At 53.4% G+C, this 17,558-nt stretch overlaps 1 protein-coding gene across 2 annotated transcripts in view; it reads right to left on the reverse strand.

Moving 5' to 3' along the window:
* Ap3d1 (adaptor related protein complex 3 subunit delta 1) overlaps window positions 1-17,168 on the reverse strand; it is a 34,245-nt gene extending 17,077 nt beyond the window's left edge. The window contains exons 1-9 of one of the 2 annotated variants that reach the window (XM_021648863.2): window positions 16,800-17,165; window positions 10,143-10,238; window positions 8,307-8,387; window positions 6,698-6,778; window positions 4,579-4,686; window positions 3,737-3,866; window positions 1,095-1,234; window positions 935-1,008; window positions 305-354 (exon numbers count right to left, since the gene is read on the reverse strand). In XM_021648863.2, coding sequence (XP_021504538.1) covers window positions 305-354; window positions 935-1,008; window positions 1,095-1,234; window positions 3,737-3,866; window positions 4,579-4,686; window positions 6,698-6,778; window positions 8,307-8,387; window positions 10,143-10,238; window positions 16,800-16,895 — 856 coding nt within the window. In that variant the 5' untranslated portion in view covers window positions 16,896-17,165. Of the gene's footprint in view, window positions 1-304; window positions 355-934; window positions 1,009-1,094; window positions 1,235-3,736; window positions 3,867-4,578; window positions 4,687-6,697; window positions 6,779-8,306; window positions 8,388-10,142; window positions 10,239-16,799 lie in introns of both variants that reach the window. The other variant, XM_060371135.1, reaches the window with a different exon arrangement.
* Window positions 17,169-17,558: the final 390 nt, after the last annotated feature.

A 17,558-nucleotide genomic window follows, 5' to 3' on the forward strand; every position in this document is an offset into this window, starting at 1 on the left:
GAAAGTCGATGCTGCCTGCCAGGTGGACGTGTGCTGGTCCTGGGCTCCGTCCACAAGTTGGGGCTGACCTCTCAAAGTTGCAAAGGGGCCTGAGAAGGGAGGTGAGCCGTGCAGAGATAGAAAAGAAGACTCAGGCGGGGCGGCTGCCTCATCTAGGGACGCTCTGGGTCCTAGACAACTCAGGACTCTCAGTCCTCTCAGCAGGAGCATCTGCACCCTCTCTCAGCTTGGTAACAGCCTATGAGGGGCTGAGCCCCGCCCCCTCGTCAGTGCCCTCCTGTCAGGGCTATGCCAGTGCACTCACCTGCAATCACAGTATTCACACACTCGTACAGCAGTGACATGGCAGAGGTGCTGAAAGGGAGGAAGGTGTGAGGACCCAGCCCAAGTAGTGTCACACACAAACAAGGTCACTCTGCTGAGCTCCATGGAAACAGTACCACTGACAACCCTCTAAAGCCCAGTGACACCATGATGATTACTGTGGCTCCTTCCTGTGGACAGGGAACGCAGCCTACACTGACTCCTCCCACCCCAACCTCATCCCTGTGCGCCTAGATGGCCTGGCAGGCCCTCCTGCACCATGCTTCCAGAGGATGAGTCCAGAGGGACATGACAGCACTGGGGGCCCAGGAGGGTAAAGAGCAACATGAATGCACTGCTTGGTGTATGAGGACAGGGGCAGGTGACTGAACTGAGTATAGTGGGTAGTGGTGACACTTACAAACCCAGCACCCAGGAGGATAAGGCAGCAGATCAGCACAAATTCAGGGCAAGACTGGGCTAGAGTAAAATGTGCCTCAAAATCAATCAAACAAAAATCACATAGACTAAACAGGCTGGTCTCAGTGGGACAGGGAGGGCGAGGTGGAGAGGGTCGATGTCAGAGTGGCACCAATGTCCCTGCCAGGGACAGCAGCCGAGGAGTAGGTACCTGTGAATGAGGTTGGTGAGAGGCTCGATCAGCTTCTTGCCCAGCCTGGGCTCCAGGGGAGTCAGGGCACCGAACTACAGGGACAGGGATGCTATGGTCACCAAGATACCCGTAGACCATGGACCCAGGCCCAGCACACACCTGGCCCTTCAGCACTTACCAGCTTGATGATCTTGATGAGGACCCAGTTGTTGGTGGAGGATGTCATGAGCTTGAAAAACAGTGGGGCCAGGGACAGGTAGTTCTTAGGGTTGCGGCGAGCCAGCTCGCAGATGACATTAACGGCCGCAGACTGCACCCCTAAAGACCAAGAGAAGGGTCCACATGAACAAAGAGTGGAACATTCTGCTACCCAGGTGGAGTCTCCATCAACAAGGACGCCCTGTTTACAGGGACCGCCCACCAATAACAATCACGCTCACAGAGCAGAACATCCCCATCACAGAAAAGGAGGCTTCCCCATCTACAAGGGGATTCCCCAGACAACAAGAACACGGGGTACAGGGTTCACTGTGGAAGTCTAAGGACACAATGGTGATTGTCACCATGCAGAGACAGCTAGAACCCCAGGCCTGTGGCACAGTCAATGTTTCCCAGGCTCCTCTGAGCAGAGGGGAGATGAGGAAACACTGCTCCTGCTTAGGACAGATATGATGTGTGTACACGCTGCCCCTTTAAGTAAAAAGAGATTCTATGAGTGTTTGTTGGCATGTGTGTGTGCACCACGTGTGCACAGAGCCTGCAGACCAGAAGAGAGCATAAGGTCCCCTGGAACTGGGGTTACAGATGGCTGTGCCTGGAACTAAACCTGGGTCCTCCGAGGGAGCGGGCAGTGCTGTCACCACTGAGCCATCTCTCAGCGGTGGCCCAGCTCTGCTTGCTTGGGATTGGGTGTCGATGTGGAGGAGACTCCTCAGTGGTGAAGGCATCTACAGGTGGCCCATGCCCTCGTGGGCAACTCCACTGAGCTCCCTGCCTCTTACGGCAGAGCCGAGCGGACTGTTTCCTTGTTCTGTCACTGTTGCCCTGCCTGGGAGAGGACAGCACATGGACCACAGTTGTTCTCTCCCAAGGAAAGGTTCACACAGCCCCAGGCCAGACAACACCCTGCTTTAGCACACTCACACACACTCAAAGAAGCACAAAATGACACCAATGCGCAGACAAAGGGACACCTCAGCCTCCAGCCCAAGGAATCCAAGGCTTCCAGGGTGACAGCACTGCTCTCTATGCCTCTGGCCCAGGACAGCACCAAAAAGACCACCTGAGGCACAGAAGGGCTAGACAGAGGGAGAATCAAGAGGCCAATGATTATTAGTTGTCCCATCTGTCCTATCTAGTGAAGCCCCAGTATGAGCTGTCCCCGGGATGGAAAGAGCACTTCCCAATAGCTCGACAGCTGTGCGAGGTACTGCAGAGCCCCTCCCCGACAGGAGGGTGCTGCCACCCCCTGCCATGCCCAGCACCAGCCACTGCTTACTTTTTCTGAGGCAGGGTTCCATAGAGCCAGGCTGGCCCTGAACCCCTGACTCACTGCAGGCACGTGCTATCACGCTGCTCTACTCAGTGCTGGGGAAGAGATCCAGGCTTTACCATGTGCTAGGTTAGCATTTTTGACCTAAGCCACAGTCTTTGCCCTTCCACTTTTGACCTTGGGAAAAGGTCTCAGGCCAGGCTAGCCTTACAATTCTCCTGCCTTATTCGCTGGATACCTGAGGGAGGGAACCTACAAGCCACAGGATGGCTGGAGTTCTTTTCACTTTCTGAGCTGCAAACAGCTGAACTGAGCTGAGCACCTGGCCACCGAGGGAGCGTGATCACTCATGAGCTGTATGCTGCTCTGAGCCTTATCTCTTCCTTCAGAGGCCCGAAGGAAGGGACCTGGCTCTGACTGGCAGGCAGCAGCCTGTGTGGGGGGAAACATGAGGCTTCGGGGCTGAGCTTCGAGCTTTAACCACACCCAGCACCTGCACAAACACTCACCTGCCCCGTGAATAAAACGCCAGGTGGGTCCCTTGTACTCTAGTCTGGAGGAACTGAAGGGAGACTTTGCCTCCAAGGACCTACGCCGGGCTGTGTGGCTGCGGTAACATGTGGTCCTGAGGCCACAGGCCTGCTCCACTGCAAAGTATGTTCCTCCAGAAGGCCTGGGTGTATTACGGTTTTTCAGGCCAGGACTTGGGTCCTCACACACTTTCCAGCCTCATCTCTTCCCAGGGGTGGGGGGCTTCGACCACACACCATGCAGATGTGCATGCAGATGTGCTACAGCAACCTGTCTTAGGACGCTGCTTACAGGGCAACAGCCAGCACAAGCCTCTGGGGGACACAGCTGTTACTCTACCTGTGTGTCTCATAGTGGAAGGTGCTCCTGTGCTCTAATTCTAAATGACCACAACTTTAATCAAGTGACATTTAAAGCCTCCACATACTCCGCAGTCCCTCAAGGCCCCTGCGCTGGATGTAAGGTCTACAGCATCCTACCCTGCTCAGTCAACTCTGCAGAGGTGGAAAATAGCAAGACTGACTCACTTGCCAGTGAGTCATAGCTCCCAGGGGAGCCCTGCACCCTACTGACCTCATAGCAAAGCTGGCTGCACTGGACCTGACTGTCCACTCAGGCCAGGAGGGACCTGAGCCACGGGGAGTCTCAAATCACTGCATGTCCTGTAGCTTGTGGCTGCAGCCATCACCAGTGCAGATCAAAGGGGATTTGCAGCCTGTACCCATATCCACATTCTCACCATTCCCCATCCTCTCATCCACCCAGGAGGTGGCTAGGCAGAGCTTCCCATCACTAACCTGGGTCTGGGTCCTCCAGCTTCTCCTTGAGCCGGGGGAAGGCAGGCCGCAGTGACTCGGGGTACTTGAGGAACACCTTATACATGATCAGCACTGCCTTCTTCCTGATGTAGGGCTTCGTGTGCGACATCTGCAGGGACAGCAGGTGGCTGGTGACTCACCTGCCCAGCGCCCCTGACTCCTTCACATCTCTTCACTCCCTCCAACCCACCCAGAGAAGGCCTTCGCCCCCCATCTGCCCACAATCAGGCCTCGCTGACAGTAGCCTAGGCGTGCCTCCCCCTGCATCAGAGAAGTGATCTGGTTATATATAATGTGTGGCCCCGTTCCAGGCTGCCCTCTCTCAAGCCTCCTCCAGGACAGTCTCTGCGCTGGCACTGGCAGGGGTAACTCTTAGGCCACCAGGCTCCAGGGGGCTCCATGCAGACCCAACACACTGTCTACTCCACAGGGCTGGCGACTGACTGGAAAGCCCCACCAGCATACGTCTCCCCAATGGGCCAGGCAATCTGCCACAACAGCTACAGCCACCACAGGAAAGGGTGCGTGGGCATGGCGGGTCCCGGTGGAACTCTGTTTATAACAGGTACCTGTTGTATCTGGATGAGGACGTGGGCTCTGACTCCCCCCCCCCCGTAGTACTGATGAACTTTGAGACCACCAGACAGGATCCAGGGGGCAAACACAGAAGAAAGCAAGGCTGACTTCTGCTCGGTGGCATTCACGCCGGCCATACAGCAGCACTCTGAGGGCCTCTCTCTGTCTCAGAGCAAGGGCTCCACACTGGGTTCTGGGCATCGCTGGATGAGGGGGAAGGGTGGTGTAGGCACACAGAAACTCACCAGGGTCATGATGTCATTTGCCAGGTCTCTGGCAAGATCTGGGGTGACAAAACAGGACAGACCAGTCAGTGCCACTCCAGTGTCGTACTGGCTGGGGCTGCTCAGGTCCTGCAAGGGGATAGCAGTGGCAGTCCTTTAGGTCTTATCTGTATGTCTGTACCCCAGCTGCCCTGCAGCCCAGAATGCAGCAGTATTTCACAGCTCCTCTACTGTCATGGAGAGGAACTGGAACATGGGTTGGAGGAAGAGGACCAGAAAGCTCTGCATGGAAGCCACCAGGCCTCTGGGCTCCTTGGGGACAGAAGCTACCTTGCAAGTCACAACTCCTGGGCAAGGACTACCCGCTCCTGGCAATGCTATAGGGGCATGTTTCTACTCAGGGACCCCCCATGACACCAGGGACAGTCCTCTGGCCGTTCCTGAGCTGAGACACTCTGGGCCAGTGTTCATCCTTCTAGTGAGTAGGGGCCTGAGGCTGAAGACTGACTCTAGCAGCTATCCCCACCGCCCTCAACTTCCTCCCAGCGCCCTGACTCCCCCTGCTCTAAGACAGTGCACCTATCACTCGAGCGCACACCCTGTGGGCACCACATCCACTTTCAAAGGGCGTGCTTAGAGTTCCAGCCTCAGGGTAATGAACAGAACGCTGTGAGCTTTAGGGCCTTTATTATAGAGTGGGCTCAAACTGCATCACAAGCTATCATTGGCCTTTGCCCTCATGGCCAGTGTTTGCAGTGACACCTCCCAAAGGGACAGAGAAGAAAGCAGTGATTGCAATGAGAGTACTGCCCTCCAAATAAGAAGAGCATCAGGGAGACACACAGAGATGACAGAATGTCCTGGAGCTTGGCCTTGAGAGAGCCCTCTCCCTAGGTCCCAGGCTGTTGCAAGCTGCACAAAGGCTGCAGAGGCCTGGGATATGGGCCTGTGCTGAGCTAGCACGCAGGCCTCAGCTACACAGACACCAGGTCGCAGCCAGCAAGTGCTGAGGGCAGCAGTATCTTCCCAACCTTCTCTGATAGAGCTGATCTCCTACGTGCCTTAGAGAGCAGCACACAGCCTAACCTACAGCCTTGCTTTACAGGCATGCAGACAGCAAGATGCTGATCCCAGAGCCAGCCTCAGCCCTGACCCAACCCTGCTCACCTCTGCAGCCCACGCCCCTTCCTCCTACAGCTCACATGTCCAGTCCTTTCCTAAAGCCTGGACATTCAAGTCTGTCTTCTTCCCACATGGTCCACCCATCAGGACCCTTACTTTAGGAGGCTCCACCCACCTAGGCCCCTACTGCTCCCAGAAGGCCCTAATCACTCAGACCCTTGCTCTTCTCAAAAGGTCTGGACAGCATAGTGTCTGCTCCACCAAGAAGCTCTCGATCACCCAGGCCAACTGCCTGACCCCATCACCCAGACAACTGCCCCCTGCTTACAGCTATGACACCATTAGCCTCTGTACCTCCTGCCTCACCCTCGCCTCAGCCAGGCTCTGTCCTCATCAGCCATAAGCCTAGCTATGCCACTGTAGCTCCCATCTACTCATTCCTCTTCCACCTGACAGCTGGCGGAACATACTCCTGGAACCCCAGCCCCCAGCTCCCACTGCAGGGTCCAGCCCTTGCTCCAGCGTTTGTTAACAGAGGGCTATGCTCTACGACAGGAATTATAAAAGAGCTGGCGGCACAGAGAAGGCAGTCAGCACTCTAAGGTCTGCAGCACAAGGCAGGCAGGAAGGGACGGGGCACGGTCAAGGAGGACTGACTGACTGATTCACTCACTCACTCACTCACTCACTCACAGACCATCCAGAGATAAGACACTGACAGGCACTGGGAATCAGTAGCCTGGTCAGGTAGCCAGTGTGGACAGAGAGGCTGTAGCTACTCTGCAGAACTAAGCAGGGAGGTCAGAAGGGGGCATGTACAGAGCACCAGCCCCAAGCCCTCTAGAGTCTAAGAGCTCCCGCTGGCTGAGACGGCCCTCCCACCTGCTGAGACACAGGTGGCACAAGCAGCGGCACGGTATTGAGCAGACACCCCAGGCAGGTGGGAGTGCAGCACTGATGGAGACCCCCAGCTGACGTCTGTGGCTCACTTGAGTGGCAGGAGAGCGGCAGGGCCTACCTTTCGGATCTGGTTGGTGGTCAGCATGATGACGTCAGTACCTTCGTGGAAGCACTGGGAGGCTGCAAGGTAGCCAACACGCTGCAGAATCAACAGCCACAGTGTCAGAGCCAGGGGACTGGAGCCCTGGGGGACACTCCAGCCCCCTCAGGAACACCCACCAAACACCTGGAGACACTGAGGGTGGCAGCAGTGGGGCACCTGGATGTCCAAAGGAGCTCCTACCGAAGGGGACGGGGCACTGGGGCATGGGGATCTGAGGTGCCCTCCCTAATGGTCTCCCAGTACTGCTGTGCACAGGCAGCAGCACCCTGGCTCTGAGGACACACCACTCCATCCCTCCCTGACAGGGACTTGCTTAGGGGCTGGGTGCATTCAGCATATGCCACACATGCACAGAGTAAGACAGGAAGCAGAAAAATGTCCAGAGGGACCAATGTGCCCAACTGTGTCTATCAGAGGCTGGAAATGACCCACCATGACAATGACCCCAAAAACAGGTATCAGAGTCCTCAGAACAGCAGTGCTAAGCCAGCTGGGTCAGGCATGAGCCAATCAAACACTGCTACTGCTGCGCACAATGACACAGCCTGTCATGGCAGCACTCAGGAGGCAGAGGCAGGTAGATCTCTTGAGTTCAAGGGCAGCCTGGTCTACAGAGTGCGTTCCAGGACAGCCAGGGCTATACAGAGAAACCTTGTCTCATTAAAAAAAAAACAAAAACAAAACAAAACAAAAAAAAAAAAAACCCACTAACAACAACAACCAAAAAAGCCCAAAATGTAAACAATAAACCCAAACAAAAAAAAAAAAAACAATCCCACCATGTGTTACTGGTATAATTCAAAGAATTGGTTTTGCTATGGACAGGCAAAACCATGGAAGTGCTTGCTTTATGCTCTGTAGCCCAGGCTGGCCAGAAATTTGCAATCCTCCTGTCTCAGCTTCCCCAGTGCTGGGATTAGAGCTGGGCATCCTGGGTGTGGGCTTGGCAGATGTTTAAGGGAACAGGGGTGAGGCCTCAGTAGGAGTTGCCATGGTAGTGTCCTTTCTTGCTGTTGTTTAAAGACAGGGTCTCCCTCTGTGCCCAGGCTGGTCCAGAACTCACAGCAACCCTGTCTAAGCCCTTCATGTGAAGAATTACAAAAGCACGCTGCCATACTCAGCACTGTGGGCTTTGGGGGGAGGGGCAACACCAGCTCCTTCAGGGCAGTACTGGGAGGGTCCTGGTTTCTGTCTACAGGGCTGGGAAGCAGCAGGGGCCAATGCAGCCTGCAAAGTACTTTGGCTCTGAGCCACACTCTCTGCTCAGACCCAACAGAGACAGGTCTCTAGCTGCACATGTGGTTGCCAGCTGGGAAGACCGACACCAAGGGCAGAGTTGAGGGTGGCTGACACTCACCTGCACTGTCTCCAGGTAGAAGCTGCTGACACCTTGTCTCTCTCACTCTCAGGCCTTCCCCACTGGCAGGGAGTCTGACTGACAAGTCCTGGGAGAGCATGCTGTCTCCCTTCCACAGCAGGGCGACTGGCTAGAGGTCCTCAAGGATACCCCCATGCTGGAGGACCTCCCCCGGCACACCTCCTGCTGTGCATCCTAGGTGCTCACCTTGAATGTGAACTTGGAGGCACTCATGACTTCAATGATGTTGAAGGCAGCCCAGCTGATGTCATACCCAAGCATCTGTAACTGTTAGGGGAGGAATGGTGACAGTGACTTGTACTCAAAGAGATACAGGGACAACAGTTTCAGCCACAACCAGAACATCCACAGCACATGTGGAAGAACAAAATGCATTCGGTCTCAACACATAAACTTCATCCATCACAAGCCCCTGGGGACTTTATATCCTCTTTTCAAAAAATGACTCCAACAAGGCTAGAGATGGTTCAGAGTGAGAGCTCCTCAGGGTGACGCCCCCACTTGTAACCCCCCCCCCACCAAGTGAGGGACTGGGGACATGGTCAGGGGTGGAGCTCCTGTTTAAAAACTCCCAGTGAGGTGCTGGGTGTGGCTCAACAGGAAAACTCCTGCCTGGCATGTGTGAGGGACGGGGTTTCCTATCTAGCACTTAAAAAAATTTAACAATACAAAATATAAACTATTTGAAGTCTAAGACGACAAGTTCATATAACAGTAAGATAAGGAGCAAGCACGATTGAGAAGGTGCTGCTGCTGTACAGAGCCCTACATCATGGCACATAGTTATGCTTTCGTGTGACCTGGGCACTTGGAAAGCTAAGCTAGGAGGACTAAAAATTCAAGCCAACTTGGGACACACACATGGTACAGATATACACACAGGCAAAACAGCAACACATATAAAATAGACCTTTTTAAAAATTAATAAACAGCCAGACATAGTAATGCACGCCTTTAATCCCAGTCCTTGGGAGGCAGAGGCAGGAGGATCTCTGTGAGTCCGAGGCCAGCCTGGTCTGAACAGTGAGTTCTAAGACAGTCAGGGCTGCACAGAGAGACTAGGTCTCAGAAAAATAAATAAAGTTTTAAAGAAGCCAACTTGGGCAATTTAGACTTTACGTCAAAAAGTTTAGAAAGCTGAACACTGGTGGCACATGCCTTTAATCCCAGCACTCAGGAGGCAGATGCAGGCAGATCTCTATGAGTTTGAGGCCAGTCTGGTCTACAGAGCTAGTTCCAGAACAGCCAGGGCTAAAAAAGAAACCTTGTCTCAAAAACAAGAAAATAAAATTTACAAAGCGCTCCCACCTGAGCTTGAGAGCACTTGAGCACTTGCCTCAAGGGTACCAGGTCCTGAATTCAATCCAAAAACTGTTCAATAATGAAGGTAGAGGCACCAGCTGCCAAGCCCAACAACCTGAGCTCCTGCTACTCAATTAATGGAAAGAATCAAGCCCTGCATGTTGTCCTTTATAGAAGGACCATGACATACTAGCATACACATCAAGAACATGCAATTTTTAAAAATTAAAAGAACTGGCATTGGTGGTACATGCCATAAGTCTCGGCACTCAGGAGACAGAGGCAGGCAGATCTCTGAGTTGAAGCCAGCCTGGTTTACAGAGTGATTTCCAGGACAGCCAGGGCTACACTGAGAAATCCTGTCCCAAAAATAACAAATAAGGTTTTAAAAGGCCAAATTTTTTCTAAGATGGCAGTGAACTACCCTGTGACAGCCTTGTGGCATACTCCAGCACTGAGAGTCCAGCACGGTACCTCGCCTCCCCATACCAGGAGGAATGGGGACAGCCAGCAGTCACATTCGTGTACACCTGTAGCCAAAAGGAAGTTCAGAGCCTGAGTTTTCCACCAGGCACCCAGCACCTCACCACATTCCCAACCTGTACCAGCCACATAAGCAGTAGGGAGGACTCTGCATGAACTCTGTGCTGCACACAGCAGCAGCCTTTGATGGACAGATGATATACAGCAGACAGGAGGGGCCACAGGGGAGGCACTCACATAGGTGAGCTTGCAGACGGCATTGGCCTTCACAGCAATGTTGTCCTGCTTCAGCTCCTGCTTGATCTCATCGATGCACTGGGAGATGTACTTGGCCTGGGAGACAGCAGTGCAAAGACGGAAGGATCAGTGTGGTCAGGCTGCTGCTGTCAGCAGGTGCTCAAGAAGACAGGGAGATGTGGCTCCTTTCTCTTCCCTCTTTGCGGCATGGGGATCTGAACCACAGTCAGTGCATGCCAGGCTAGTGCACTGTCTTGGGTTGTCTCTCAAAAACCACTGAGCACATATTCTCCAGTGACAGGAAATGTCCGTAACAGAAGACTCTAGAGGTGGGAAGTGGACCTGTGGAGCTGGGGGGGGCCACAGTGACTGCTCTAGGTGACAGCCTTCCACTGGGAGAAGGGGGAATACACTGAAGCTAGGCTGTTGCCAGCCTCATGACACTATTGTATGGCCTGCTGCCTATCTGATCTACCCATGCTGCAGGGCCCACTGGGGCCCCTCTACCTCCCACAGGCTGCTTGGCATAGCCCCCCCCCCGACATTCACCCTTGGCCTCCCCCCCAGCGCAAGCTCAGCAAATCTACCAAAAGACTTCTTGGGGCAGACAGGTCGACCCAAGAGAAATGAGGCACAAAGTCCAGATGGAGAAGGGCAGGCATGGGCCCCAGGGAATGTCTCATATCCCACAAATGGAGTCTGAACAAGCACAAATGGAGTCAAGCCAATTCCCAGGACAGCATGAGCTGGGGGAGGTGCTGAGGTATGGTCATAGCAGGTATGGACTGACTCCCTCAGCCACACGTAAGAGCCATCATCAGCTTCCATGTACCAAGTGAGGAAAGAGGAGTCTGGCTTGGTGACATGACAGTGACAGTTCCTCTAATACAGTCCAAAGCTGCTCACCCCAGCTGATACACTCCAGGAGCCATCACGCCCCAGAACCCCCAGGAATGCATGGGTATCACGCTCCATCCCAAGTCCCTGTGAAGCTGACCTAGTAGGCTCCTTGTGGATCATTACTACCCAGGACATCTTGTCCCTAGCATGGAAGTCATAAGGAAGAGTCACAACTATTCAGCACCCTCTCAAACACAGATTTGTTTTGTTTTTTAAGTTTGCTTGTTTATCTTTTTCAAGACAGGATGTCATGTAACCCAGATGGCCATGCAATTGGGCTGGCCTTAAACTCCTGTCCCCCATGGGATGACAGCTATCAGTTATCATACCTGGTAAATCAGAGTACTTTCCTGAATATTTTATGATCTGGACTGAGTTCATTGAACAAGTGTCACCACAACCTGCTTCAAGTAACTAAATGCCACCCAGGGATCCCCAGGACCACCCTGGGCAGGAATGTCTTTGTCCCTCTTTAAAGAAGTCAGACTGTTAATGATGGAAAAGAGAAAGAAAGAACTCAAGGCCAGCTCTGTGGAAGAAGTAGACCTTCAGCTGAGGTGTGGTAGGGTGAAGAACGAACCAAGTGGAAACTCCAAGCAGAGCTGCAGAGTTCTGCCTGCCCAGGTATCCAGAGCAGCGCTCCAGCAGGACCCAGAAGCTGGTGTTCACAGCCCCTGCAGTAGTCCCCTAGTTTCCAGGACGGAAGGCCACTGTTGCCTGCAACACAGCCTAAAGTGATCCCACTACCCTGGTGGAGCACACCCGTAATCACAGCACCTGGGAGGTTGAGGCAGGAGGATTGCCTCAAATTCAAATCCAGCCTGAGATACTTGGTGAGTTCCAGGACAGCATGGACTATAAGAGTCCCTGACTCAAAAATCCAAATTTAAAAAGAAAATAGCCAGGGGATGGTGCACACTCTTAATCCCAGCACTCCCGAGGCAGAGGCAGAGGGATCTCTATGTGTTCAAGGCCAGCCTGATCTACAGAGCAAGTCCAAGAGACAAGAGAGCCAAGGCTACACAGACTCCCCTGTCTCAAAAAAAAAAAAAAAAAAAAAAAAAAAAAGAAGAAAAGAAAAGAAAAGAAAGGAAAAAGAGAGAAGAAGCCTGGAAGACAGCACACTGGGTAAAGCTCTGCTCGTGCTGAGGACCTGAGTTCAGGTCAGAGCAGCACGTGTGCAGTCCCAGTGCACTGACAGCAGTGAGCTCACGGCCTAGCCTGCACACATCAGCCAACAGCAGAGACTGCTGTCCGGATTGCCACAGGAACACTGAGGCTTGCACCAGGCACAGGGCACAGGCCCGCGCACGCACGCGCGCGCACACGTGCACACACAGCATACACGTGAAGCTCCTGCACACACAGGGCTGTGAGAGCTCTGATGTAATGTAATTCACCAAGAAAATTTTTGCAGCCTAGAGGCAGGAACTGAGGCTGTGCAGACTGAACCCCAGAAGAACAGAGAACACAAGGGAAAATATTTTTCAAAACAGTGACTCAAACTCCCCCAATTTGGTGAGAGACAAGCTCACTTCATCCAGGAGTGGTGGCACATGCCCTTAACACCAGCACTCCAGAAGTAGTAGCAAGCAGAGCTCCAAGTTTGAAGCCAGCCATATTGAGTTCCACAGCCACGGCTACACAGTGAGACCCTATCTCAAAAAAGCAAACAGCTGGGCGTGACTGGGCTCACATTTAATGCCAACAGATGGGGGGGGGGGGGAGCATGAGACAAGGATGTTCAGAGGCAGGTGGATCTGAGTTCAAGGCCAGCCTAGTTTGCAGGGTAAGTTCCATGTAAGACAGTCAGGACTATAAAGAGAAACCTTGTCTCAGAAAACAAACCAAAAAGAGAAAACAAAATAAAAAAGAAAGAAAGAAAGAAAGAAAGAAAGAAAGAAAGAAAGAAAGAAAGAAAGAAAGGAAGAAGAATTACAATTCAAGAGCAGCACGGGCCTGGAAGACACTCAGCAGTCAAGGGCAAGGGCTGCTCTTTCACAGGACCAGGGTCTGATTCCAGCACGTGATGGCAGTTCACAGAGACTCTAGGCCCAGTCCCAGGGGCTTCATACTCTCTTCTGACACTATGTACACGGGGCTGCCTCTGCCGGCCCCTCCTCTGCCATGCGCCCAAACAAGCCAGATTAAGATATGCTCCTTCCAGTGAGGCCTGGGGGCACTCACTTTTAACCTCAGCACTCAGAAGCAGGTGGAGCTCTGGGAGTTTGAGGCTTGCTTGGTTCACAAAGCAAGTTTCTGGCCAGTCAGAGCTACATAGTAATACCCTACCACAAAAAAAAAAAAAAAAAAAAAGAAAAAGAAAAAGAAATGATCCTAAGAACTAACTCTGCAAGGTATCCTTTGATCTCTCCATGAACACACACAAAGTTATAGGTGGCTGTGTAAGACCTGGGACCCAAACTGAGGTCTTCAAGAAGAGCGGAAAGAAATGTTAACTGCTGAGCTATCACTCCAGACCCAAAGACATTTTATCAAAAAGATATGTTCCTTCCAGCTGGGGCCATATAAGCCTCCCTGAGCTACAGAATAGACGTGGTAGGGCTGGCCTCTCCTGTGGCTCCAGTTCATGCCTTTTTTTCCCCCAGTACTTAAAAGGCAGAAGCAGAAGGTTGTCTCTGTGAGCTCAAGAGCCTAGGCTACAGTGTGAGATCCTGTCTCTAAAAGAAATGACAACCAAGCCTGACCCCCTCAGGAATAGCCATGAGCTCCCAGCCTGTGAGAGCCTGGTCAGTATTTACTAAAGACAAGCAAACCCAGGACCTGGACAACCGCTGACCCTGAGACAGAGCTGCACACACAGGACCTTTAACTGAACAAACAGGTTGGTGGCTAGACAGAAGCAAGCTACGGAGGCAGGCAAGCCCAGCAAGGCCAGGTGGTGAATAAAGCAGTCGCTAGCTGAGACAGAATGGTGGCTCCGGTACACTGCGCACCAATGAGGAGAGTAGTCCACCTCCTCCTGAGCACTGGTCAAGGTCTGAGGCCTCACCTGGGATGCTATCATCAGTCATTAGTGGGATGCCGCAAGTGTCAGGTAGCATTTTCGGGTTCTGAAAGTTCCTAAACTCTTCAAGAGACAGGCAACAGAGAAGTACCAACATGGGCAAGGAGTGTCCTCTGGAAATCCCTAAATCCGGGCTCCACAGACATTGCCACAGGAAGACATGTTTCCATCTGACCCTTGGAACATCAAAAAACCCACCGAGATAGCTACACCAGAGTTTCAGAAACAACAGGCTGGGCTGACCACAGCACATATACAGGGGCTGGGGCCCAGGAAAGCCTCCAAAGATGCTGAGCTAATTGCCATCAGGAGAGGCCCAGCAGAAGCAGAGAAACTCGCCCCAAGGGCAGTGCAGGGACTAGATACTCCAGTGTACCTTGCCAGTTGTCCCTTTCATTCTTTCACTCCTGCCCACTTCATCAAGGCTCATGAAAGTGGCCACTCTGAAGGAGTGGGGGAAGGTGAGTGGGGAGGGTGCTTTCAGTTTTTTTATTTAATAACAACATGCAGGAGGCAGAGGCAGACAGAACTGATTGAGGTGGCTGGAGGGCATGGCTTGGCAACCAGGCACTACCAAGCAAGTACCTGTAGAATCAGAAGTCATAGCTGGAGGTAGGGTCCTGGAGCTAAGAATTAAAGGATGGAGGCAGAGGGAGGCTTCAGCAGTTAAGAATGCATGCTGCTCTTAGACAGGACCTGAGTTTGGTTCCCAGCACTCACTCACAAGACAGACACACAGATACCCACACACATACAGAAGAGAAAGTAATCTTTATTTACTTATTTTGGTTTTCAAAGTTTTTCTGTGTAGCCTTGGCTGCCTTGGACTTGTTTTATAGACCAGACTGGCCTCAAAATCACAAATCCGCCTGCCTCTGCCTCCCTGAGTGCTGGGATTACAGGCGTAAATCACTGTGCCCAACAGGAAAGTAATCTTTAAAAAATACATATACAGCCAGGCCTGGTGGTGCACTCCTGTAATGCCAGCACTCAGGGAGGCAGAGGCTGGAAGTCACTGAGAGCTTGTTTCAGACACAGAAAAACCATCTCAAAAAAAAAAGAAAAAAAAAAAAAAAAGAAAAGAAAAGTGGGGGCTGGGCATAATGGCACACAACTTTGATCCCAGCATTCAAGGAGGCAGAGGCAGGAGGATCTTCATGAGTTACAGGCCAGCCAGGTCTACAAAGAGAGTCCAGAACAGCTTGGGCTATTACACAGAGAAATCCTGTCTCGACAAACCAAAATACATACATATTACAAATACAAATACACACACACACACACACACACACACACAGGATACATTAATACTAAAAAGACAAAAATTCACATCAATTCCCAATGAAAATATGAGCTTTGGGGGTACGGGAGGACATGAAGAAGAAAACACAACAGAGCCTCCTGGGGACATGGGCACCTGCCCCTTATAATCAGTCATCCTAGCACTGGGAAGGCTGAGGCAGAATCATGCGCTTCTGGCCAGCCTGGGTTCTGTCCCTAGCTACAGCCTGTTTGAGATACCCAACCTAGAATGTGACCTGTCCTCAGGACCCTGGAACAGGCTTCCCAGAGAACACTCATTGAATGGGAAGGCAAGGGGGAACTGCTGAATCCCTCTCAAGGGGAGAGAGGGCCACCAGAGTGTTGGAATGGCAGTTCAAACACGGCAGTCCACACTTGGAAAACACAGGCCAATCAGCGATTTTCAACTGAAGTCACAGCCAGGGAGAGAAGGGAGAGTACAAACTGGACCAGGTTGGGTAGAAGAGATGGGGGCTCCAGAGAAATGCCTGTCCCAGCCAGGGGCCTGCTTCCTGAACTCTGTGTGTCACATAGCAAGCAGGGGCCAGCTGGTACCTGTCATGAATGCCCTCTTTCAGGACAGCCTTCCTGCCCAGGAGACCTGTGTCTTTCCACTGAGCCAGGCACTAGGCCGCCACTATCTCACTTCTTCCTTAATCTAGGTCACAGGCTGGGGGCAGGAAAGGAAGCGGTGCTCTCGTGGTCACAGCCTAACTTCTGGAAAAATAGCTTCCACACCCTGACTTCTGCCTTCTCTGAGCTTCCAGTTTTGAAGTCAGGCTTCCTCATCCCAGGACAAGTCTGGGCCAGCAGCTTATGGGGACGCAGACTGCAAACACTGGGAGTCCAGGGGTCTACAGACAGGGACTGAGACCTGGCAGGGCTCCCAAGTGAGCCCAAGACAGCAACCTGGACCTGTGCTTTCCTGACTGAATGACAAGGGGGTTCCCCCATGGGAGACCCGCAGACCCATGACTTGATTTCCCTGGGAGGGTCCCCTGATTCCTCAATATGTGATCCAGAAACAAGCTCAGGTGGGAAAAGCTTTGCCTAAGCATGTGTCCGTGCTAGTTCTTTGGAAGGCTAAGTCCTCTCCAAGCAGGGAAACTGAGGCTCAAGGAGTGGCACCCAACTGCAAGACCTAAAACACCTGGGCCTCTGGGGACAGCGCTTGCTCCAAGCAGACAAACTTGGAGGCTCTGGGAGTGGCCCCCAGTTACAACAGATGCCTGAGCCGTTTGGACAGCGTCTGTTTCAAGCCGACAGGAACTGCTGGGGGTAAACTGAGGCCAGGGGAAGGAGAGGCTGTGCAGAGCCGCAGCTCCAGAGCAGGCAGGACGGGAATGGCGATGGGGTCGAGGAGGAGACTCCGTGGAGGCCAGAGGCTGTGGGGAAGAGCCGGGCAGCCCAGCTCCGCGCCGGCTCACCTCGTCCTCCTTGTGGTTGCGGATGCCGCGGACCAGATCCTGCAGGTTCTTGTCGAACATGCGGTCGATGCTGCCCTTGACCATCTTGAGGGCCATCGCGGCGGCCCGCGGGCTGCGGCCTCCGAGGGGAACACTGCCGCCGCGGCCCTGGGAGGCGGGGGGACCCGGGGACCGCACCTCAGGCGGGCGACCCGCTGCGCTTCCGGCCGCCGCGGACGGGACGACGTGGAGGCCAGAGCGACGGCTGCAGCCGGAGACCAGGTTGAGGACAGGGGTGGCGATTAAGGCCCCGCTTCCACAGACCCCCTCCCTTCCGAGCTCAGGGCCGCTCGCAAATGGCGGCCAAGATGGCGGCGGGTCAGCTGACGAAGAGCTTCGGAGTCCCGGAAGACCCGCCTCACCTGAAAGCCCCGCCTCCACACTGCAGTTTCCTTGACAACCACACGCCGCCCAATAGAAAGCAGCGCCTGCCGTGCGGCCCACCCCTTCCTGTGCAGAGTCCTGCAACCTCATTGGTGAGCAGAAACGGCCACGGCGTTCTAACCACTCCCACAGGGGGAACGAGGGCCGCCCTCTTTTTACTCGGCTGAATGACAGCAATGGGCGTGGTGTCGTGTGGGCGTGGCCAGGTGAGGGCGGAGCTCCCACGTGGAGCTTTCGCAGTGTCCTGGGGAGGCACATCCAGCCCCGCCTTTTCTGAATCCGTGTGGTGACACTGGGAAGCGGTGTCAGGAGACAGTCCCACGAGCAGTCCAGACG

The sequence above is a fragment of the Meriones unguiculatus genome, chromosome 17 (assembly GCF_030254825.1).
Source record: "Meriones unguiculatus strain TT.TT164.6M chromosome 17, Bangor_MerUng_6.1, whole genome shotgun sequence".
In the NCBI taxonomy this organism is placed as follows: Eukaryota; Metazoa; Chordata; class Mammalia; order Rodentia; family Muridae; genus Meriones; species Meriones unguiculatus.